Source organism: Lineus longissimus, chromosome 17, assembly GCF_910592395.1.
Source record: "Lineus longissimus chromosome 17, tnLinLong1.2, whole genome shotgun sequence".
In the NCBI taxonomy this organism is placed as follows: domain Eukaryota; kingdom Metazoa; phylum Nemertea; class Pilidiophora; order Heteronemertea; family Lineidae; genus Lineus; species Lineus longissimus.
Window position 1 is genome coordinate 9,772,098 of NC_088324.1, and position 25,886 is coordinate 9,797,983.

The 25,886-nt window shown below is 40.6% G+C and overlaps 1 protein-coding gene and 2 long non-coding RNA genes across 6 annotated transcripts in view; 2 read left to right on the plus strand and 1 right to left on the minus strand.

The window, feature by feature from the left end:
- Window positions 1–5,810, plus strand: part of LOC135501198 (EVI5-like protein) — a 99,685-nt gene extending 93,875 nt beyond the window's left edge. For all 4 annotated transcript variants that reach the window (XM_064793120.1, XM_064793122.1, XM_064793121.1 and 1 more), the window contains 5 exons: window positions 123–269; window positions 820–969; window positions 1,357–1,503; window positions 1,676–1,870; window positions 2,001–5,810. In XM_064793120.1, the coding sequence (XP_064649190.1) occupies window positions 123–269; window positions 820–969; window positions 1,357–1,503; window positions 1,676–1,870; window positions 2,001–2,660 (1,299 nt within the window). In that variant the 3' untranslated portion in view covers window positions 2,661–5,810. The remainder of the gene's footprint in view (window positions 1–122; window positions 270–819; window positions 970–1,356; window positions 1,504–1,675; window positions 1,871–2,000) is intronic.
- Window positions 5,811–12,169: 6,359 nt separating this feature from the next.
- On the plus strand, window positions 12,170–13,641 carry LOC135501140 (uncharacterized). The gene is made up of 3 exons (XR_010449564.1): window positions 12,170–12,307; window positions 12,673–12,742; window positions 13,520–13,641. It is a non-coding gene; the product is annotated as an uncharacterized LOC135501140 (long non-coding RNA).
- A 2,093-nt stretch (window positions 13,642–15,734) lies between these two features.
- Window positions 15,735–25,695, minus strand: LOC135501595 (uncharacterized). The gene is made up of 3 exons (XR_010449617.1): window positions 25,528–25,695; window positions 24,901–25,056; window positions 15,735–16,919 (listed from the first exon to the last, which is right to left on the minus strand). It is a non-coding gene; the product is annotated as an uncharacterized LOC135501595 (long non-coding RNA).
- Between the last annotated feature and the right edge of the window lie 191 nt (window positions 25,696–25,886).

Sequence of the window (25,886 nt, forward strand, 5' to 3'; positions counted from 1 at the left end):
CAAATCCTGAGATCTTGCCTCGTGTATGAATGAATGCAATATATGTCTTCAGTTCAAGACGTGACATCACATCAGACAACGTTGCCACTCTGCATGCTTGAATCTCATCTTTCTCTTCTCAGGAAAACGATAAACTTCAACGGGAGCCCGAGATGACGATCGTAGGGTTACAAGAGGAGTTAATTGCGGTGAAGTTACGTGAGGCGGAGTCTAACCTCTCCATGAAGGAGATGAGGAAGCTCATCAATGACTTACAGCAGGCCTATGATGTAAGTCATCCTTACCAAACATTTACATTATGTGCAGGTGACACTGTCGACTATAAATACAACTTCCCAGTATCGTGGTAAAGGTTATAGTTAAGGTCTTATAATCGACAGGTTGAGGGGTCATTTCCTGTCTCTGCCACACTCTTTGCACCTCTGAGCCCGTTGTTCTTTCCGAGGGCACTTTGTCCTTTGAGTAGGACGTAAAAACCAAGATTCCTTGTACCTGGTGTCTGTCCTAGGACAAGCAAAGAATTGGATCAAAGTGGACAGCTTGCAGTATACTCTCCTCTGGCTGGAGTTGAAATCTTGAGGTACTACTTGGCCCATAAACCCAATGGGTATCCCTGGGAGCTGCTCAGTCTGCGAACGCCTGGGTGCCAGCTCCGCTCCTGAAACAATCCATGGGTCCTCTCTATTCGTCTCACCAAGACTGTGACCTCTGGGGAGCTTAGACTTCCTTGCTGCCAGGCTGTGGAACTCTCTCCCATAAAGCATGCCTGATCTCGCCAGCACAAACACCTTGAAAAAATATGTTGCCTATATGTTTCAGATTTATATGGAGACAATCGCAGATAAGAAATCAAGTCGAACAAACACGCAACACTTACACGATGAGCTGATGGCTGTCAAGCTGAGGGAGGCTGAGACGTCTGCTGACCTCAAGACCATGAAACAGAAGGTGATGGAACTGGAGACGCAGGTAATGATAACTTAAAAGTTCAATTAAAACTTTTGTTGTCATTCGACCTTGGAATGAGAGATTTCTTCTGCTTGAGTGTCGATGCCTGACAAACTTAAACCTGTTCATTGATAGTTTGAGATGATCAGATCATTTCAAATAATTTTGGTAAACGATTTAATTCTAACATGAAGCCGCATAATAATGTTGTTGACACTCATTATTTGTCCAATAGCCTAATGGTATTAGGCATCAGTGATATTAGATGAGAGTGTTTGCATGCCATGAGGTTATGCCGTGGACCTAATTCTGAATGATGTTATTTTTGTCAACCACGACAGGATTCTCTCATGATACGATCTTCACCTTGCCACAGCAATTTAAATCATGTTTCCTTCTTTCTACCAGAACCAGATCTGCAGCCACCAGATCCAGCGCCTCGATGACGAGAATACTCACCTAAAGGAGAAGATGGAGGAGGCTGCTGACCGCGAGAAGAAACTCCGCAGTGAAATCAAAGATAACGAGAGGAAACTTGGCGATAACGAGTCCCGGGTAAGAAGACAGTCGATGATACAAATCTCTGCTCATTTCAAATTGTTAGTTTGTCTGTTGATAGGTACATTGGCATACATTTAAGCGTCACTCTCGTAGATTATGGTGAGACAGCTAATATCTCAATTCAGTATCAGTTCCTTCAACTCATCTTTACCTTCATTCATTGTAGTGGCGAGAAGAGCATATGATGTCACGTATAAAAGACGCAGAACATTTGCAAACCGTGGCCGAGATGCGTCAAAGGATAGCTGAGCTGGAGATTGAGAACCAGGAGCTTCTGACGGCCAGTCAGCTACGAACGTTGCGGACGAAGGGGGATGGGGTTAATGAACTTGAAGACACCATTGCTGATCTTCAAGAAGAGGTGAGAAGATTTGTGTCATTATATTGCATTGGCATTTCTGTGACTAAAATTGGGTCCACCCATAAACAGAAGGGAACAAGACAGAGTGATTGCAATTATTGCTCAAATCTTTGACATTTTGTTTTTCTAGGTGCTACAACTGAGGATGAGCTCGAGCCTCAGCCGTATGAGTTTCTCCATGAATCAACTCGATATGGACAGCGACACAGATGAGGATGACGATATCAGCAGGGCCATAAAGGACAGCCGAATAATCCCTGAAAGCGTCGGCCTGACGGACTCTTACTTTACCCCGAATCGCCAGAGCACGCTCACTAGGAATAAAAAATCGTTGAATAACAATGAGAAAGAATCGCTAAAAATGTCAAGTTCGAATTCATCGCTGGCAAAGACTTTGGACGATTCAGTAGAAACTGTGAAAGATGATGTCTTACCTAACGGTGAGAGTCATCCAGTGCCATTATCCAGTGAGATGGATCTGGGTTCGCTGTCAGGATCAAAAATAGATTCATTGCCCAGTGTTGACGTTGTCTCGGATTCAGAGTCTGGCGTCGGTACTATTGAGAATTCAGACGTGTTAGATTCGACGTCGGAACTCGACACGTATGTTAACCCTCTGCATGATTCTGACGATTCGCTAACGGATGACTCGTTAGTGAACGGAACTGCCAATAAGGATATAAAGGACATTCTGAAAACATGTACCGCAAATAGTGATATCATCGCGGACTTGATGCGTTTTGATGCAAAAGAAATGCCGCCAGATTCTGACAAGGTCGATGTGTTGTAGTAGATCGATTCCATGTGGACGTATAAGTATGAATCGGCCCGGTATTCTTGAAATTCGAGCTTGTAAATTTCGAGTTTGGAAAGTATAATTGTGTATTTATTTCCTACATGTCCTGGTTTTTAGGAGAAAGCAAATTAACACAGTTATGTTCAAAGTTATCATGTTGAAAGGATCTCATCCCAGACTGTTGGTTGTGACTTTGTCCTCCTATAAGACTATATTGCCATCTTTTGGGAAGAACAAAATAAAGCGATCGAGCACGCCAAAACATCTCTTCATGCAACTCTGTCATTATGATGAAGGTTTGTTGTATGTTTCTGTCAGAAGGGGGGGTGGGGTGAGTCATGTTGGACACACCTAGGCCCTTGCTTGAATGAAAAAGTAGTAAGGGCTGTCCTTCCAATGGCCCACAAAGTTGCATGGTAAAAAAGGATGGTATAGTTATGCAGGTCAAGTTGCATTGACCTAAAACATATTAGATGTGTCATATTGCACAGTAGGCAAGTGAATTTCTATGTTGTAATAATGAGAGGGTAACCTTGTAAAGTACATTGGATGAAAAAAGTTATGCCAGATATCTCCATGACTTTTAAATTTCATTTACATGTATGTGATAACTGTATTATGTGTTATGCCAGTATCAAATTTTTCATTCAGTTTTCTGAAAATGCTGATTCAGGGCCAATGGCATGAACACATTGGCCCATATGTAGGACATTAATCAGCATTTTCAGCAATTGGATGACAAATTTGGTCATGTGAGGTGGGATTAGACTCCTTGTGAATATTGATGAAGGTTCTTTTTAACTGGTTGTAACCCAAGTTTATGTTTGAGGTTTTGGTGTTTTAGTATGTTCATTCGCCAGGCATAATAGTTTCACCTTGACATTGCAATACATGGGTTCAAGAGTGAGAAAAGATTGACCTTTTTTATTCTTGATCGTGTACATATGTGTATATTTTAATTTCTGTGATTCTCATCAATGTACTATAATGTTGTACCTCAAAATACTTGTGTGTCTTGTTTATTATCATGCACTGGGCATCCATTCTTTTTAAATCCTCTTCTCTTTTCTTGTTTCTGCTGCATGCGCTCTGTCATACCCCAATAACTCCAATTACCACCTCAACAGGAGACAGTGCACATGAAGGGGACTTGTATCAAAAGTGTTATTTTCCTGACCCACCATTAATTACGAATGGCACACCCCTTTAAATAGGGCACACACTTATTTTTTAGTTTTTCTTCTCCCAAACAGTTCATCTTCACTGTGCATTTATATGAAATGTTATCATGAAATAACCCACCAACTATTTGAAGTAGCGACTAGATTTGGACTTGGACTGGTGACCAAACAAGTTTGGACAATTGGGGCCTGGTCTCTAATATGCTAATTTTGGACTTGGACTGGTCTGCCAGAACAGGGGCCGGCTGTTCAAGACAAGTTCTCTCACTAACCCTGGCATTAGCTTTACTTGGCTTTAAATCTAACGGGTTTATCTGAAGGAAATAATGCAAAGATAAAGTCAGCGTTAGTGACCAAACTTGTTTGGACAATTGGGGCCAGGTTTCTAATATGCTAATTTTGGACTTGGACTGGTCTGCCAGAACAGGGGCCGGCTGTTCAAGACAAGTTCTCTCACTAACCCTGGCATTAGCTTAACTTGACTTTAAATCTAATGGGCTTATCTGAAGGAGATAATGCAAAGTTAAAGTCAGCGTTAGTGACCAAACTTGTTTGGACAATTGGGGCCTGGGGTCTCTAATTATGCTAATTTTGCAACAGTTATTGAGTGTGCAAATGATTTTTAGCGCCTTGTTGTGATTGGTGTAATTTAATTACATGAGATAATTGATGATATTTATATGTTTTATAGCATTTTATTTACCCACAGATATTTTTAGAATGGTTCGTGTACTTATATTAGTGGGCACTGCTTTTCTCCTTGCATCTTCAGTGATGTAATTATACAGGGTATCCCAAAATAAAAAGTAGTTAATTTGATTTGAATTTGTCTCCTTCTGATTGATAATGGCACGTTCCTCTTGTGGTGAAGTGGTTGTACTTTACCAAATTACGGGGCCAGATTCTGTTGATTTTGACGTCACAGCTGTACAGGAAAAAGACGCATTGATTAACAGTTATTTTGAGTGCCCTGTAGAATTATTTCTTCACAGAGAGTTGATAAATGTTGATTCTGAATGGCTTGTAGACATTTTTCATGAATGTGGGTTTCTAGAATTCTGCTGAAAATATCAGGAATGAATTGGCATTGTTCGTAACTCACAGTAAAAAAATCTCACTCGGATAATTTCAACAGTTATGCAACAGTCATTTACATAAATCAAACTGTTGTTGATTGCATCTATTTCTGTACTTATGCATAGGGACCTGATTTTAATTCCACAGTGAATTGGCTGGTCCCTTTTCACATGGACGGCTGGGTTCGATTTGGGAGTCTCCTTCTCCCAGATGTCTTGCCATCCATGGCCAGTGAGCAATATTGGACTGTACCCCCGGTTAAGCGGGTTAAGCTGTGCCATATAACTGGGGTCACAGTATAAAAATATTCCTAGGTTTGTTGCACCTTTATTTTTCAGTGCAAAATCAGTTAACTCTATAACTCATGTATATTAGTTCAAATCTGGTTGTTCAAGGCCATGCCTCTATATTTGGTACTTGAATACATTTTCACAAGCTAGTACAGTCAAAATCAGGGCTTGTACTTCCAAGGATACCAGTCATTGATGTACGGTAAAGTGGTACAACCATTGCCCCATAGTGCCCCTACAGTGTAGAAAACAGCTGGCAGAACACAGTGATGCATGCACAGGCTAGAGTTGTACCCCCTTACATTATATCTCTCTATCCTTAAATATCATCCTAATTTGATTAATTGTCACAAAAGTTCCTTTTGGTTCTCAATGCCTTTCAAATATTTTGAGCCATTGTTCTGGAGCTGTTGTCCTCACTGATATATGCGTGTAATCTCTCTTCTTTTGCGTCAAAACTCTTCAAATAGACATTGATCTGTGCACAGTTGCTCCTGTGTCTGTTTATGCTTTCAGTCATCTGTTGATGTGTTGCAGTGATGCAACGAAATCTGCAAATTAATGTATGAAAATAAATGATCAAAAGGATAAAGAAAGATTGTGTCTCTTTGTTTCTTTTACACATCTTTGGAGCACAGAAGCAAGTGGAGGAAGATTGTCCTGGTTCTATCGAGGAGGATGCTGCGTCACTCAATACAGCACTTCTTGATGGACAGTATAGTAGAGACCACCAGCCCAGATGGGGTTAATATCGCCATAAAAATTGAATACTCTCCCAAACGATGAAAATTCCAAAAAAAAAAATATTCCCACGGTCTAAGCCAAACGGGTTGCAAGGGTTAATAAATAACCAACCTTGTACCCAAGATCAAAAAATGAAAATTGCAGGTGTAATGTATCAAGAAGTTTTCAACTTTTTCCTAGGAACAAGGTTTCCATTAACCCTATCATCCCGTTTGGCTCTGACCGTGGGAATATTTTGTTTTTGCAAAATTTCTGCCTTATGAATAGGATGCACCTTTTTTTCTCAAAATTAACCCCCTCTGTGTGGAATCGTTGCCTATCAGTTGTACGTTCCTTTTTCACATCTCTGGAGCACAGAAGCAAATGGAGGAAGAATGTTATGGGTTCCAAGGAGGAGGATACTGCGTCACTCAATACAGCACTTCTTGACGGACAGTATAGTAGAGACCACCAGCCCAGATGGGGTTAATATCGCCATAAAAATTGAATAATCTCCCAAACGATGAAAATTCCAAAAAAAAGAATATTCCCACGGTCTGAGCCAAACGGGTTGCAAGGGTTATTAACCAACCTTGTACCCAAGATCAAAAAATGAAAATTGCAGGTGTAATGTATCAAGAAGTTTTCAACTTTTTCCTAGGAACAAGGTTTCCATTAACCCTATCATCCCGTTTGGCTCTGACCGTGGGAATATTTTGTTTTTGCAAAATTTCTGCCTTATGTAAAGGATATACCTTTTTTTCTCAAAATTAACCCCCTCTGTGTGGAATCGTTGCCTATCAGTTGTACTTTCCTTTTTCACATCTCTGGAGCACAGAAGCAAATGGAGGAAGAATGTTATGGGTTCCAAGGAGGAGGATACTGCGTCACTCAATACAGCACTTCTTGACGGACAGTATAGTAGAGACCACCAGCCCAGATGGGGTTAATATCGCCATAAAAATTGAATAATCTCCCAAACGATGAAAATTCCAAAAAAAGAATATTCCCACGGTCTGAGCCAAACGGGTTGCAAGGGTTATTAACCAACCTTGTACCCAAGATCAAAAAATGAAAATTGCAGGTGTAATGTATCAAGAAGTTTTCAACTTTTTCCTAGGAACAAGGTTTCCATTAACCCTATCATCCCGTTTGGCTCCGACCGTGGGAATATTTTATTTTTGCAAAATTTCTGCCTTATGTAAAGGATATACCTTTTTTTCTCAAAATTAACCCCCTCTGTGTGGAATCGTTGCCTATCAATTGTACTCTCATGGGATGAGGATGCTGCGTCACTCAACCCCTCAGACCCGTACATCTCCATTAATATTGGTTGACTGAAGCACGCTCTTTCGCTTAATAGACACGTTTCGCAAACCCGTAATGAACGACGAAGTCGAAAGTCCGTGATGTCGTCTCGTCCTTTCACGGATACCTTTGCAGATTCATTTACGTGACACACGTAAATCATCTTTTGTACACATTTGTAGGTCGAATAGGGGTATTTTCTTCTTAAAAAACGTCAGTAAACTACTCCTACATCTTATGATTACTTCGATCCTCGCTCGTAGTCATCTCTTTCCCATAAGGCTTTCGAAACCTGTCTAATGCCAGAAATGAGGCACACCCGCATAACATGGCTGCCGAACGAAATCCATTCGATACCCGCATTGCGACATGTTATCTAACAAGAAGCAGGGTTAAAGGATGTGACGTTACGAAATAAAATGGCAACCAAAACATGAGGAAATTTTGAAAGGAAGTTTTCAAAATAGTTCAACAGAGTGTGCATTTCATTTGGTAAGTTATCGAATTGCCACGTGTTAATAGAGCCGGTGTAGAAGTTTAAAATGTCCTAGGATAAAATGTCCGGGAACAAAGGATTCTATTATGCGCTTCAATCTCTGAGCTATTGACTGTCAGGGTCTCTATAGAACCATATTGCAGAATACAATAGGGCCGGACACTTTTTCCAGGGGGGACACTTTTTACTTTTACACCGGCGCAGACTGCACTTCACGTCAGTGTGCCGCGCGATCAAAGTATTCTAAGATGGTCTTCTGACATGCTTTTTCCTCCCCTTTTTCTAGAATCTAAAGGGTGTTCCATTCGTAGAAAGACGCATCAGTGTCGTTTTGTTAGTCGTTTAGCAATAAGGCTAAAAGAAGAGTTTTCGTTTGCACTGATAACTGTACAGTACAGTTGTGAGGACACCGGGATATGTTTCTCTGCAACAACCAACATGGTGAAAACAGGTGACGCTGTCACAACCACACTGAAACATGGACGGTGTGACTGTCACAACCAGCCAAGCTGTTGTCCCTGTGCGACAGAACATGTTGTGACTATAATAACCAGTAAGCGCATAGCGTGACTGTCACAACCACATGATTTAACATGGGATCACAGTCACAATCAGTGAATACAATCTAATCTGACCAGCAGGCTGTCTTCATTTGAGAGAAGACTCAAAGTACAATACTGTCTTGCTACAGAACGCAACAGCTGTGAACTGACCAGCCTGTCCTCGCCAGGGAGGTGACGCTTTGCTCAGTAGCTTCACCAGAGGTGACAGTGGAATCTGACCAGACTGTCTCCATCAGAGAGGCGACTCTTGGTACACGAGTGTCTTCACATGATATAATTTTTGACCGACCAGTCTGTCTTCGTTCGGGTGGTGATGCTTTTGTCAGTAGCTTCACCAAATATCTGTAGTTGAGCTGGGTATAACTGCAACGGTTTTGAGGTGTATGGGAGATCTGGAAGACTGTGGTTGTGACATGCAGAATAAGGAATGGTCCTTGATTAGTCTGCATCGGACTTGGTGACATTCGTTTTGAAGATGTGGTAACCGGAAGATACTCAAAGTACGCATGTCGGTAAAGAAGGAGAGAATGTGCCCCTGGAAGTGTCCTGCACCATCGTGCTCGGATTATGGTATTCATTGTTCCATTTGTTCCCCGGACATTCTATCCCAGGACAATTCTAACTTCTACACTGACCGACACTGTTATTGTATTCTGACGGATTATGGTGTTTGGTTCATGAGCCAATAGCGCAGAGATTTAAGCGCATAATAGATTCCTTTGTTCTCCGGACATTCTATCCGAGGACACTTTAAACGTCTACACCGGTCGTTGCACATCTTGAGTAAGGTAGACCATGCGTGATTCTTTTAAACATAACGGGGGTCTGGTGGCCTCCGCCGAATCCCCTCCTTCCGCGCCCGGGCATCCTTGTCTTCTTCAAAGGTCTTTGTGTTGCACTCCCGAGGTCGTGCTATTTCGTCATTCTAGATGTATTCATACTGACTGTGTGGGGAGGGGAGGGGGCCGAAGTAGGTACCATTGCGTCCGAAGTTTAGACCTTCATCAGTGTACATAGGAAACGCATGAAAGGCAGTTTTAACACGCTGTCTCTGTCAGCGCTAATAACCCATTTATTCTTCTAAATATCACGAAATGGCAACTTGATCATGTTATCAAAATATCAACGTTTTTTGATAATTTTCTTGATGACATGGAAGACAATGTCAGTCTGAGAACTGAACCAAGAATTGTGGTGAAAACATCAAAGTCTAGTTGATTGAGAGGGAATATCGTTTTCGTGATATTTTGAAGAATTACTGCCAAACCAGCGTTCGTATAAAAATTTTGCTTTAACATCTATCAGATTATGTATCTATCATCAATATCCCGCATTTTTAGCGTTACATCACGCACAGTTTGCAGATGCAGACCACTTTAAAAATACCTTGTACCCAGGTCTTACAAGCTTTTCAGTCCTATACATTCATGCTCATGGATGGTCACGTAGGCCCTGGATCCAAGGCCCGTTTTTGAGTTTGATGGCAGAATTTTGCAAAAATTTACCAAATATTTGAAAAACCATGAAGCGGTTGGAATTTTGAGCTGAATTTTTGCATGCAGCATCTTAGGACATCAACAACTACATTGGTCATACGGGCCCTGGATCCAAGGCCCCTTTTTGAGTGCTAATTAACCATTTATTCTGCTAAATATCACGAAATGACAACTTGATCATGTTCTCAAAATATCAAAATTTTTTGAAAATTTTCTTGATGACATAGAAGACAATGTCAGTCTGAGTACTGAACCAAGATTTGGGGTGAAAACATCAAAGTCTAGTTGATTGAGGGGGAATATCGTTTTCGTGATATTTTGAAGTATAACTGCAAAACCAACATTGATATAAAAATGTCGCTTTAGCATCTATCAGATTATGTATCTATCATCAATATCCCGCATTTTCAGCGTTATATCACGCACAGTTTGCAGATGCAGACCACTTTAAAAATACCTTGTACCCAGGTCTTACAAGCTTTTTAGTCCTATACATTCATGCTCATGGATGGTCACGTAGGCCCTGGATCCAAGGCCCGTTTTTGAGTTTGATGGCAGAATTTTGCCAAAATTTACCAAATATTTGAAAAACCATGAAGCGGTTGGAATTTCGAGCTGAATTTTTGCATGCAGCATCTTAGTACATCAACAACTACATTGGTCATACGGGCCCTGGATTCAAGGCCCCTTTTTGAGTGCTAATTAACCATTTATTCTGCTAAATATCACGAAATGACAACTTGATCATGTTATCAAAATATCAACATTTTTTGAAAATTTTCTTGATGACATAGAAGACAATGTCAGTCTGAGTACTGAACCAAGATTTGGGGTGAAAACATCAAAGTCTAGTTGATTGAGGGGGAATATCGTTTTCGTGATATTTTGAAGTATTACTGCAAAACCAACATTGATATAAAAATTTCGCTTTAACATCTATCAGATTATGTATCTATCATCAATATCCCGCATTTTCAGCGTTATATGACGCACAGTTTGCAGATGCAGACCACTTTAAAAATACCTTGTACCCAGGTCTTACAAGCTTTTCAGTCCTATACATTCATGCTCATGGATGGTCATGTAGGCCCTGGATCCAAGGCCCGTTTTTGAGTTTGATAGCAGAATTTTGCAAAAATTTACCAAATATTTGAAAAACCATGAAGCGGTTGGAATTTCGAGCTGAATTTTTGCATGCAGCATCTTAGGACATCAACAACTACATTGGTCATACGGGCCCTGGATCCAAGGCCCCTTTTTGAGTGCTAATTAACCATTTATTCTGCTAAATATCACGAAATGACAACTTGATCATGTTATCAAAATATCAAAATTTTTTGAAAATTTTCTTGATGACATAGAAGACAATGTCAGTCTGGGTACTGAACCAAGATTAGGGGTGAAAACATCAAAGTCTAGTTGATTGAGAGGGAATATCGTTATCGTGATATTTTGAAGAATTACTGCAAAACCAACATTGATATGAAAATTTCGCTTTAACATCTATCAGATTATGTATCCATCATCAATATACCGCATTTTCACCGTTATATCACGCACAGTTTTCGGATGCAGACCACTTTAAAAATACCTTGTGCCCAGGTCTTACAGGCTTTTCAGTCTTATACTTTAATGCTCATGGATGGTCATATAGGCCCTGGATCCAAGGCCCGTTTTTGAGTTTGATGGCAGAATTTTGCCAAAATTTACCAAAAGTTTGAAAAACCATGAAGCGGTTGGAATTTTGAAGTGATTTTTGCATGCAGCATCTGTACAACATCATCAACTTTATTGGCGGTGTTTTATTGATTCTGACATGTGTAGATATCAATTATAACAATATATCATTTTGTGTCATTTTTGGATGGATTTTCAGGGCAAACACGAGCGACGCTATGATGTTGAAAGTTTTGAACGTTATGATAGATACATAATCTGATTGATGCTAAAGCGAAATATCGATATCAGTGCTAATTAACCATTTATTCTTCTAAATATCACGAAATGACATCTTGATCATGTTCTCAAAAAATCAACATTTTTTGTCAGTCTAAGTACTTTTTTCCTCAAGTCACGCGCTATGGACGTTCATCGCATGAGAACACCGATGTATAGGAACATGAAAGTCATTACACCGACTTGTGTCAGTTTCGCAAACCACTTTTAAGTTCGTCTGAGTACCGTGAAAAGAGAAACAGACCAAGGATGGAGTGAATAGGGATAAATAGTTTCATAAAGCGGGTCCACAGAAGGTCTCGCGAACTATTTGTTACTGCAGGCCTAAGTTTCACGTAACCTTTTCATTCGCTTTAGAGGTACCGCCTATATTACATAACATGATTACGACTTCGTCAAAGAATGACGAGTCTCGCAAACCCGCCGAAGAGGCAAGATCCACGTGGCCGTCTCGGCCATCTTGAAAACGTGTCTGTGAAATCGTTCACCAAAATCTCAATTTACTTCACGAAAATTCCTAGTTCAACAGAAACAACATCATAGAATTGATGGTAAGTTTTCAGGCCATATCAGTGTGCAGGTTGTTCGTTTAAACTGGTTGTAATTGCCGAGATATTTGCGATTTTTGTTGGTGCTGTACAGTTGGCGGCTTGACCAGAAATGGAAGTCCCTATGAGTCTCATTATTTGAACTGCGATGCGGACACAGCACCATGGAGGTTGCTATCATTTGGCCGGCGCAGGCCCTACATTTGCAAGACCACCAACTACACTATATTGTGATATTTCTTTTGACAGAATGTGTCTTTTACGCCCCCTCCCCCCCCCCCCCCCCCCTCCCCCCTCCCCTCCACGAGATGCTGTCTGGTGTAGTTTGCAAGAAGTACATGAATTATCATCCTTTTCTTTATTTGCAGAGCTCCTGCGTCCTGATGCCCTATACATGTACAGGGACTGCCGCTTCTCAGTTCAACTAAGAAAATAATTGTAAGTACACTAGTTGTTCTGAAACCTTTAGTCCAGCCAAGGAAAACAAAACTGTGAAATTCTGTTCAAACTACAGTAAACTCGTCTGTCTAAAACAGGATTTTGGGACTTCCTGTCATGATCAGATATTGACCAATCAGAAGACCCCTTTTATGCTCGTTCGATTCAAACAGCATGGACCTTGGAGTTACAGGGCTTCTGATTGGCCAACATATACCTGAGCGGACTTATACCTATCCCACAATTCTTGCTTGAGGAAAATGGCGACTGTTGAACTTCCTCAACCAATCTCGATATTATATTGAACGTAGAAATACAAATTGTACTCCACGTGCACATTTTATCGGCTTCGTTTAGGCAAAAACGATTGGAAAGATTAGATCACTAAAAGCTATGGTTGAGGCATGTTCGAGTCGAGTTTTCAGTATATATGGCTTGTGAAAACAAATATCGGTCATTTTGAAAATGCCCTTTTCACAGAAAATTGGAGTTTACCATGACAGGCACACATATTCAAGCAATTTACTTGTTGTCTTGTCTTCTAATGTTCATGATATATTGAATAATTTTGGTGATAGTTATGAGTCCTAAGAATTAAAATCGAAGACAATTCTCCCTTCGTCCCTTGTCGCTTCGATTTTGTTGGTAGTGTGTTTGGCGTAAGCGTATAAATTTGCCACATCTCGTCTAATCTGTACTGAATATTACTTGTGATATTTTTCATAATCAAACATTGTCTTTCATAATCAAATATTGTCTCTCTTTGTATCTTTCTAGGACGTCAAAGAACTTGTTCACGTGCTCTATCCAGCCCATCCGCAGATCTTCTCCATACGATGGCGACTCGATTTCAGTTCTTCAGTTAATCTGTAACTTCATTTAATCTGTATGATCTTTTGAACTAATTAATAAAATAAGTAATTCTTATACAAGCTTCTTTTTATTGTCCACCAAGTTACGATGGGAGCGCACAATCAGTCCTCAGCTTTCTGAAATGTTTTTCTTGGTCTTTTTAATTGAATTGAAAAGATTTTCCTCCTCCAGTGAAACTTCTTCCGTGGCATCCTCAATTGTTTTGAAAACAGAAACCTGACATTACTTGGAAAGTTTTCTAAGTCCAAAATCAATTTGTTTCCTTGGCATAGTTTCCATTCTGTCTGCGAAATCCTCAAAAATACTCTAAGTACAAAATCGCTGTGTCATCCTTTTTTTTCTCAAAAATACGCTAAGTACAAAATCGCTGTGTCATCCTTTTTTTTCTCAAAAATACGCTAAGTACAAAATCGCTGAGTCATTCTTTTTTCCTTTAAAAAATACGCTAAGTCCACAAAACTCGAAAAATAAATTGTGCGTGACCTCCCCTCGTAACTTTTTTCCTCTGCAAAGTTACGGAGCGAGGTCACGCTCGAGTTTTTTTTTGACGTTTTTGGAGATAGCCTATATTCTGAGGGTCCCCCTTTTTTGGAAAAAATCCGTTGATCCGAGGTTGTCCTTGTCCTTTAGAAGGCTGAAGAAGTCATTATGACTTGTTATTCATTGCAAAGTTCGATAGTTATTGCATTCAATGTTTATTTCATGTTCAATTGATACATTTGAATTCAAAGTTTCTATTATGTGCGATTCAATTGAAGATTACGAGTGATGTTTCCACATACTTTGGAAGACTTTGTGTGCAATTCATGTTATTATGCCAAAGTACAGTGCAGAGAATATTTTATATGTTGCACAGAAGTGTTTATGTGTGATGCTACAACCGTTGAATCGTTGAAGGGATAAAAAAGGAACTTTGAAACAACCTATCAAAGCAGTTTCAAAGACCTTTTTCACCTTTTGCCAACAATTCAACGGAGGTAACGTCAACATAGATAATTCTGCATCGCATATAAATATCTCACACTATACACATGGCAAAATATCATGAGTTGTACAGCAAGTCTACCAAAGATATGTGATAACATTACCACAATCTTTGTATCGCACATAATAAAAACCTTGAAAACAAAAGTATTAAGTATTGAACATGAAAATAAACACTGAATTGTAATAACTATTGAATTTTGCAACAAATAACAAGCCATATATCGAGGGTCTTGAGGTGTGCCAGAAGTACAACAAAACTTGAGATACTGAAATCTTGTAGGATCTTAGATATGTCGTCCAAATCACTCTTGTTATTGATAAATTCGATATGATACCATTTCTATGGTTTCACTCGACGTCAAACTTTTTGCAGCATTTTGTGTATTTTGACAAGTGGTAGATTTCAGTTTTGTAGTACTTGTGACAAACCTGTAAGGTCTAGCACCACAAAAGCGCTTCACGTGGCATATATCATACACAGTCTTTGTCATTTCACGTTGAGCGTTGCCAACGGAGAATTAAAGACTCTGTGGAATATTTACCGCGTGAAATGCTTATGTGGAGGTAAGCCTTTTAGCCGATGACAGACTAGAGCGTAAAACGACGTGCTCCTGCACTCTTGACGCGCACGTGTGTCACCAACTTTCATGCAGAAAGATACAAGTGCACTTTTACCGAAAACATTCTTATGGCGGGTTGGGGACAGGGATAGTTCATCTGGTGGCAAATTGGGCAATATCGAGTTTTTACAGTAATGTTCAACTGTAAACCTCAATTTCTCAAAACTCGGTAAAGTGCACTTTCTGCATAAGACCCTCGATTTGACTACTTCAGCTTTATTGATTGCCTTTGCTATCTTCATAGATCGAAGTGAAGGCAACACGTCAAAGTGAAGGAACCAAATAGAAGACGAAATTACAAACATAACATTTTATTACTACTCTTTCTGGGCAATTGTATAACATATACATAAATGTTTACGTTTCACAGATACATATTGAGGCGAAACGCTGTAAAATCACATACATAAGACCATATATTTCACCACAATCAAAATGGTAGAAAGCCATTTTTAAGTTTTAGTTTTTCTAATGTGGTCTACAGTAGACCCCGCCCCGCCCCCTCCCCATGAATCAGTAATACCGAACACCCGGTATTCGGTGCTGAAAATTGATAATAACTTTCGATAAGATGGTCTTATAGAAGTGAGATTAAAGTATTTCTTACATAGTTTGAATCAGTTCAATCCATCTAAATCTAATGCTGTACAATGTATTGCTGAGAATAGACCTACGTCTCATTCAATTAAATCTACAAATTGTGTGTTGTTGCAAAAGAAATGGATACACCTTATTTGACAAAGGATCTCGTAACCTGCCTATTCAACCAATTCACCATAAATCTTCAATGAGCCGTCTGGCCTAAACTTCATTGACTCGCTCTTTTGCAGCCATACTGTGAGTGTGGCTTGGTGGAGTAGTGGTTAGAGCGTGTGACTTACCATTCAGAGGTCTTGGGTTCGAATCCCGTCAGCCTCTAACACTTTTTTTATAAGAAAAGCTTTAAAACTTTTAACAGCAAAACAGGTATTATTGCGAAAGATACCAGAGGCCAAGAAATTATGCCTTTTTAAAGGATTTTTTCTTACAGCAATGGAGGAAAAAAGCTTCATGAAAAACTATCATTAAAAGTATGACGAATTAAACATTTTTCAAATAATTTCATCCCCCCCCCCAATAAACCTCAATATAAGTTTAACCCTCTCCAGGTTCTTGTCAGGTGTCATGTATTGGAAAATAGGGAGGTTTCGCAATCACGTTTACGTTTCCAAAACGCCTGTGTGACGCACATACATGTTGGGCAGTTTTCTGCACTGAGGGTTAGGCCCGCCCTTCGCAACATTGTGAAATCGGTTCCTTTTAATCAGAAGAGCTCAAATTTGTTACGAAATTTCAAAACGTAAACGTAGATTTATATCTTAGGGTTGCGAAACCTCACTAGTATCTAGTTGCACTTGTCATGTTTCTGCTCTGCCATGTATTTTTATGCTTAACAACTTTTTCTGTTCGAATAAAATCTTGTCTTGTGTAAAAGCAACGCTTAAAAGCCTGTCGCGTCGTATCAACTTGAAAAACGATTTGATATCATTTGTGGCAGAACCGTTGACAAGTGTAACTAGTGTTTGGCTTGCAGTTTTACAAAGAGTAGGTCTTGCCTGAAGCACTGATCAACTGTGAGCGAAGATTCCATCACGGTTTTCCTCCTCCTTCGAGATGGCGGTTGTCTTCGTTGACGCATGGTGTGTATGCGGTTACATCTGAAAATATAAGATAAAAGAATTTTTGAAAATTTTGCTAATGGACCTCACAAAATCAATCGAAATCGTGCCAGTATTGTAGTTATGGACCAAGAACAACAAGGAGATGATCCACAGGCACAAACAGGAACCAGGAATTGAGTAAAACGACCTGGAAAGAGTGAAAAGGAATTTTGGCTGACCAATGCCTCTGTGGGAGTGGAAGGGGACACATAAAATGTTGCAGACAAAATCACGATGACGCTGGTAGGATCATGGGGGAAGTTACCCTCTAGGTTGAATTCTTCATAAACTCTCCTCAGGTGTCAACTGAGTAACAAGAAGGGGACTCTTATGGAGGAGGAGGAGGTTAAGTTACCCTCCCCTCTAGGTTGGATTCTTCATTAGCTCTCCACATGTGTCAACTGAGTAACAAGAAGTGGACTCTTATGGAGGAGGAGGAGGTTAAGTTACCCTCCCCTCTAGGTTGGATTCTTCATTAACTCTCCACATGTGTCAACTGAGTAACAAGAAGGGGACTCTTATGGAGGTGGGAGAGGCTTAGTTACCCTCCCCTCGAAGAGGAATTCTTCCAAAACTCTCCACTGGTGTCAACTGACTAAAAGGAAGGGAACCAATATGGAGGGGGAAGAGGCTAAGTTACCCTCTAAGTAGGAATCTTCATAACCTCTCTCCATTGTGTCAATAGAATAACAAGAAGTGGACTCTTATGGCGAAGGAAGAGGTTAAGTTACCCTCCCCTCTAGGTAGGATTCTTCATAAACTCTCCACATGTGTCTACTGAGTTACAAGAAAAGGACTCTTATGGAGGAGGAAGAGGCCAAGTTACCCCCCCCCCCCCTCTAGGTAGGATTCTTCATAAACTCTCCACAGGTGTCTACTGAGTTACAAGAAAAGGACTCTTATGGAGGAGGAAGAGGCTAAGTTACCCTCCCCTCTAAGTAGGATTCTTCATAAACTCTCCACATGTGTCAACTAAGTAACAATAAAGGGATTTTTATGGAGGGGGAAGAGGCTAGTTACCCTCACCTCTAGGTAGGATTCTTCATAAGCTCTCCACATGTGTCAACTGAGTAACAATAAAGGGATTTTTATGGAGGGGGAAGAGGCTAGTTACCCTCCTCTCTAGGTAGGATTCTTCATAAACTCTCCACATTGTGTCAACTAAGTAACAATAAAGGGATTTTTATGGAGGGGGAGGAGGTTAAGTTTCCCTCACCTCTAGGTAGGATTCTTCATAAACTCTCCACGTGTGTCAACTGAGTAACAAGAAAGGGACTCTTATGGAGGGGGAGGAGGTTAAGTTTCCCTCACCTCTAGGTAGGATTCTTCATAAACTCTCCACATGTGCCAACTGAGTAACAAGAAGGGGATCCTATGGAGGGGGAGGAGGTTAAGTTACCCTCCCCTCTAGGTAGGATTCTTCAAAAACTCTCCACATGTGTCAACTGAGTAACAAGAAGGGGATTCTGATGGAGGTGGAAGAGGCTTAGTTACCCTCCCCTCGAAGAGGAATTCTTCCAAAACTCTCCACAGGTGTCAACTGACTAAAAAGAAGGGAACCAACATGGAGGGGAAGTTACCCTCTAAGTAGGATTTTTCATAAACTCTCCACAGATGTCTACTGAGTAACAAGAAAAGGACTCTTATGGAGGAGGAAGAGGCCAAGTTACCCTCACCTCTAAGTAGGATTCTTCATAAACTCTCCACATGTGTCAACTAAGTAACAATAAGGGGATTTTTATGGAGGGGGAAGAGATTAAGTTACCCTCACCTCTAAGTAGGATTCTTCATTAACTCTCCACATGTGTCAACTAAGTAACAAGAAAGGGACTCTTATGGAGGGGAGGAGGTTAATTTACCTTCACCTCGAGGTAGGATTCTTCATAAACTCTCCACAGGTGTCTACTGAGTAACAAGAAGGGGATTCATATGGAGGGGGAGGAGGTTAAGTTACCCTCCTCTCTAGGTAGGATTCTTCATAAACTCTCCACATGTGTCAACTGAGTAACAAGAAAGGGACTCTTATGGAGGGGAGGAGGTTAATTTACCTTCACCTCGAGGTAGGACTCTTCATAAACTCTCCACATGTGTCAACTGAGTAACAAGAAAGGGACTCTTATGGAGGGGAGGAGGTTAATTTACCTTCACCTCGAGGTAGGATTCTTCCAAAACTCTCCACATGTGTCAACTGAGTAACAAGAAGGGGACCCTTATGGAGGAGGAAGAGGCTAAGTTACCCTCCCCTCTAGGTAGGTAGGATTCTTCAGAACCTCTCTCCATGTGTCAACTGAGTAACAAGAAGGGGACTCTTATGGAGGAGGAAGAGGCCGAGTTACCCTCACCTCTAAGTAGGATTCTTCCTAAACTCTCCACAGGTGTCAACTGACTAACCAGTGACTAACCAACTGACTAACCAACTGACTCTCCATGTGTCAATTGAATAACAAGAAGGGGACTCTTATGGAGGAGGAAGAGGCTAAGTAACCCTCCCCTCTAGGTAGGATTCTTCATAAACTCTCCACACGTGTCTACTGAGTTACAAGAAAAGGACTCTTCTGAAGGAGGAAGAGGCTAAGTTACCCTCCCCTCTAGGTAGGATTCTTCATAAACTCTCCACATGTGTCTACTGAGTTACAAGAAAAGGACTCTTCTGGAGGGGAGGAGGTTAAGGTACCCCACCTCTAGGTAGGATTCTTCATAAACTCTCCATATGTGTCAACTGAGTAACAAGAAGGGGATTCTTATGGAGGGGGAGGAGGTTAAGTCTTGGAGATAAAGATTCTCACAAGGAGCTGACCCAATATAATATAGCCTTCGAAATAGAGATTCTCACATGGGACTGATTTATTGTAACCTTGGAGATGTAGTTGCTCACAAGGGCCTGATATACTGTGAGCCTTGGAGATAAGGATTCTTCACAGGGGGTTGATAGACTAGAAGGCTTGGAGGTGAAGATTCTCACAGGGGACTAATATACTGTAACCCATTGAGATGAAGATTCTCACAAGGGACTAATATAATGCAGGCCTTGTGGATAAAGATTCCCACAAGGGACTGCTATGATTCTTGTAGATGAAGGTTCTCACAGGTGATTGACATACTGTAACCCATTGAGATGAAGATACATGTACTTACAAAGGGACTAATATCTTGTGAACCTTTGAGATTAAGATTCTCACAAGGGAATGATATACTGTAGGTCTTGGAGATAAAGATTCTCACAATGGAATTATATACTTTAAGCCTTGGAGATGAAGATTCTGCAGACAAGGGACTGATATACATACTGTAAGCCTTTGAGATTAAGATCGTCAAAAGGGAATAATATAATGCATGCCTTGTAGAGAATGATTCTCACGAGGGGCTGATATACTGTAACCTTGGAGATGAAGATTCTCACCAGAGACTGATATACTGTAACCTTGGAGATAAAGATTTAACAAGGGGATGATATACTTGTAAGTCTTGGAGATAAAGATTCTCACAAGGGACTGATATACTGTAAGCCTTGGAGATGAAGATTCTCACAGGGGACTTATATAATGCATGCCTTGTAGATAAAGATTCTCACAAGGGGCTGACATACTGTAGCCTTTGAGATGAAGATTCTCACAAGGGACTGACATACTGTAACCTTTGCGATGCAGTTTCTTACAAGGGATTGACATATGGTAGGCCTTGGAGATAAAGATTTTCACAAGGGGGTAATATACTGTAGGGCTTTGAGATGAAGATTCTCACAAGGGACTGATTACTGTAAGCCTTTGAAATGATGATTCTCACAAGGGGGGCGATATACTGTAGGACTTGTAGATAACGATTCTCACGAGGAAATTTTATACTGTAAGCTTTGAAGATGAAGATTCTCACAAGGGACTTTTTACTGTAGGCCTTTGAAATGAAGATTCTCACAGGGCCTGATATACTGTAAGCCTTGGAGATAAAGATTCTTCACAGGGGGGTGATAGACTAGAAGGCTTGGAGGTGAAGATTCTCACAGGGGACTAATATACTGTAACCCATTGAGATGAAGATTCTCACAAGGGACTAATATAATGCAGGCCTTGTAGATGAAGATTCCCACAAGGGACTGCTTTGATTCTTGTAGATGAAGGTTCTCACAGGTGATTGACATACTGTAACCCATTGAGATGAAGATACATGTACTTACAAAGGGACTAATATCTTCTGAACCATTGAGAATAAGATTCTCACAAGGGAATGATATACTGTAGGTCTTGGAGATAAAGATTCTCACAATGGAATTATATACTGCAAGCCTTGGAGATGAAGATTCTGCAGACAAGGGACTGATATACATACTGTAAGCCTTTGAGATTAAGATTCTCAAAAGGGACTAATATAATGCATGCCTTGTGGAGAAAGATTCTCACAAGGGGCTGATATACTGTAACCTTGGAGATGAAGATTCTCACCAGAGACTGATATACTGTAACCTTGGAGATAAAGATTTAACAAGGGGATGATATACTTGTAAGTCTTGGAGATAAAGATTCTCACAAGGGACTGATATACTGTAAGCCTTGGAGATGAAGATTCTCACAGGGGACTAATATAATGCATGCCTTGTAGATAAAGATTCTCACAAGGGGCTGATATACTGTAACCTTTGCGATGCAGTTTCTTACAAGGGATTGACATATGGTAGGCCTTGGAGATAAAGTTTTTCACAAGGGGTGATATACTGTAGGGCTTGGAGATGAAGATTCTCACAAGGGACTGATTACTGTAAGCCTTTGAAATGATGATTATCACAAGGGGTGATATACTGTAGGACTTGTAGATAACGATTCTCACGAGGAAATTATATACTGTAAGCCTTGAAGATGAAGATACCTCACAAGGGACTTTTTACTGTAGGCCTTTGAAATGAAGATTCTCACAAGTGGGTGATATACTGTAGGCCTTGGAGATGAAGACTCTGCAGACAAGGGACTGATTCTTCATAACCTCTCTCCATATGTCAACTGAGTAACAAGAAGGGGGTTCTCATGGAGGAGGAAGAGGCTAAGTTACCCTCACCTCTAGGTGGGATTCTTCATAAAATCTCCACATGTGTCAACGGAGTAACAAGAAGGGGACTCTTATGGAGGGGGAGGAGGTTAAGTCTTGGAGATAAAGATTCTCACAAGGGGCTGACTCGATATAATGTAGCCTTTGAGATAGAGATTCTCACATGGGACTGATATATTGTAACCTTGGAGATGTAGTTTCTCACAAGGGCCTGATATACTGTAAGCCTTGGAGATAAAGATTCTTCACAGGGGGGTGATAGACTAGAAGGCTTGGAGGTGAAGAATCTCACAGGGGACTAATATACTGTAACCCATTGAGATGAAGATTCTCACAAGGGACTAATATAATGCAGGCCTTGTAGATAAAGATTCCCACAACAAGGGACTGCTATGATTCTTGTAGATGAAGGTTCTCACAGGTGATTGACATACTGTAACCCATTGAGATGAAGATACTTACAAAGGGACTAATATCTTGTGAACCATTGAGGTTAAGATTCTCACAAGGGAATGATATACTGTAGGTCTTGGAGATAAAGATTCTCACAATGGAATTATATACTGTAAGCCTTGAAGATGAAGATTCTGCAGACAAGGGACTGATATACATACTGTAAGCCTTTCAGATTAAGATTATCAAAAGGGACTAATATAATGCATGCCTTGTAGAGAAAGATGCTCACAAGGGGCTGACTCGATACTGTAGCCTTTGAGATGGAGATTCTAACATGGGACTGATATACTGTAACCTTGGAGATGAAGATTCTCACAAGGGACTGATATACTGTAAGCCTTGGAGATGAAGATTCTCACAAGGGACTAATATAATGCATGCCTTGTAGATAAAGATTCTCACAAGGGGCTGATATACTGTAACCTTTGAGATGAAGATTCTCACCAGAGACTGATATACTGTAACATTTGCAATGTAGTTCCTTACAAGGGATTGACATACCGTAGGCCTTGGAGATAAAGATTTTCACAAGGGGGTGATATACTGTAGAGCTTGGAGATGAAGATTCTCACAAGGGACTAATTACTGTAAGCCTTTGAAATTATGATTCTCACAAGGGGGTGATATACTGTAAGCCTTGAAGATGAAGATTCTCACAAGGGACTTTTTACTGTAAGCCTTTGAAATGAAGATTCTCACAAGTGGGTGATATACTGTAGGCCTTGGAGATGAAGATTCGGCAGACAAGGGACTGATTCTTCATAACCTCTCTCCATATGTCAACCGAGTAACAAGAAGGGGCTCTGATGGAGGAGGAAGAGGCTAAGTTACCCTCATCTCTAGGTAGGATTCTTCATAAACTCTCCACATGTGTCAACTGAGTAACAAGAAAGGGACTCTTATGGAGGGGAGGAGGTTAAGTCTTGGAGATAAAGATTCTCACAAGGGGCTGACTCGATATAATGTAGCTTTTGAGATAGAGATTCTCACATGGGACTGATATATTGTAACCTTGGAGATGTAGTTTCTCACAAGGGCCTGATATACTGTAAGCCTTGGAGATAAAGATTCTTCACAGGGGGTGATAGATGAAGATTCGGCAGACAAGGAACTGATATACTCTAAGCCTTTGAGATGGAGATTCTCACAAGGGACTGATATACTGTAGGCCTTGTAGATAACGATTCTCACAAGGGAATTATATACTGTAAACCTTGGAGATGGAGATTCTTATAAGGGACTAATATCCTGTGAACCTCGGTGATGAAGTTTCTCACAATGGACTGATATACTGTAGGCCTTGGAGATAAAGATTTTTCACAAGGGGTTGATATATTATAAGGCTTGGAGATGAAGTTTCTCACGGGGGACTAATATACTGTAACCCATTGAGATGAAGAGACTCACAAAGGATTGATATCTTGTGAACCTTTGAGATGAAGATTCTCACAAGGGACTAATATACTGTAGGTCTTGTAGATAAAGATTCCCATAAGGGAATTACATTTTGTATATACTGTAAGCCTTGGAGATAAAGATTCTCACAAGAGACTGATATAATGCAGATTCTCACAAGGGGCTGATATACTGTAGGCCTTTGAGATAAAGATTTTCACAAGGAGGTGATATACTATGGAAGGCATGGAGATGAAGATTCTCACAGGGGACTAATATACGGTGAACCTTGGGGATTAAAGATTCTGACAAGGGACTAATGCACTGTATGCCCTCGAGATGCAGAGTCTCACAAGGGACTGCTTCACATTGAGGCTGGGATATAAAGATTCTGACAAAATATGTTCAGATTTTTGACATGTACAGTATGAAAATGACAACTCTGACAAAGGACTGATACTGTATCCCCTCATTCCTAATGGTACATACACCGAGTTCTACCTCAAAAGACAACTTACAAGTGAGGTTTGCGAAAATACCCACGGCTGCTTTGAAATCATCAAAACATTTACATATTCAACATAGGCAACAGGAGATACAGTGACACAAAGATCAGTTTTATATATCAAAATCTTTCAAAATGTCTTGGAAATTGGGAGATACAAACAACGTCAAGTAGATTGTTTGAATAGGTCTAAGTATTGTTACTTCTATTTCATGGTAAACTTCAATTGCCTGTGGAAATAGTGATAATAGGGACTTTTGCAAAAAGTCTATAAACATCTTAACACCGAAGATTCTCGTGACCAATATAATTGTCATTTACAACATGTTTAAAGATACAGTGAGACGTACATTAGTGAAGGTCATGGCCGATCACTGGAGGACCATATCTTTATATTCGTCACCATACAAAAGGGACATACATTTTACCAGGGGGACAGTTAGAAAAGCAACGTCAGTGCAAAGCTTTGAAATGTCCCAGGATTCAATAGGGCCGGACTCTTTTCCAGGGGGACATTTCCTACTGCTACACCGGCATTTCATTTTCCAAATCGAGGTTCAGTTGAGGGGAGATCAATAGGTTACTCACCATTTAGTATTGAATCGTTTCCCAGGTTTTGGAGGAATCAATCAACAGGAGGGACGCCCATCCCCGATCATCATTGGCGTTCGATAGATTCCATTGAGGAGTACAGGCATCGCATTCGTTATCGGACCAATCGTCAAAAGGGCAAGCGTGCGAAAACTGAAAGTAATAATGACACACTCGTAGGATATGAAGGATGTTGATTCGGAGGGGGCTGCGATGACGTCAGCAAGTCTTCCCCATGAATGCGATATAATAACAATATGGAAGGAATCACGTGACATGAGGTCACCACGCTACCTCCTCTTGCATTGATCACCGTACTACGACACAATTATTGGGAGTGTTTAAGACATGGTAAGTTATTTGAAAAAGTGGTATCGCCGACCATGAGGTAAAGTGGTCACAGTATACCAAAATATCACTCTCCCTGTCTTCGGTCCTTCATCTTTTGAGACATCGCCGTTTAAATTCGCCCCGTCAGTAAATCGAGGTTGTCTTCCTTTACAACACACGATGCTTGGAGAATGCTAAAATATAGTTGGCAGCATAGGTTTGCGAGATCGTCTAATGAGCCGTCACAGTGTGAACCCCTTATTTCTATATATACATTGGCAGTATTTTGCTTACCATAAACACAGTCGTTGCCTTGGACTTTCTCCGCTATCATCTGGACGAAATCAACATCATCAAGGATGCCATCAGTGTTTTAAAAGCGTGTGTGCGGACATTCCGTACACCATGGGCCAAGGCAGGACGGTTGCTAAAATCTCGTACATCAGGAACCGAGGTAACTTTTGGTCATGACTGAAATAATAAAAATCAAAAAAGGTCAGTTGATTGATGAGTTGCATAGGCGGATCTAGTACATTTTTTGTAATATTGGGAAGGGGTGGGGGTGGCGGGTGTTAGGGTGGGAGGGGGACGCAGCTTCACCCATCAGAGAGCAATGGAGGGTCGTTTTGTGAAATTTATGTGCCAATAGTCGT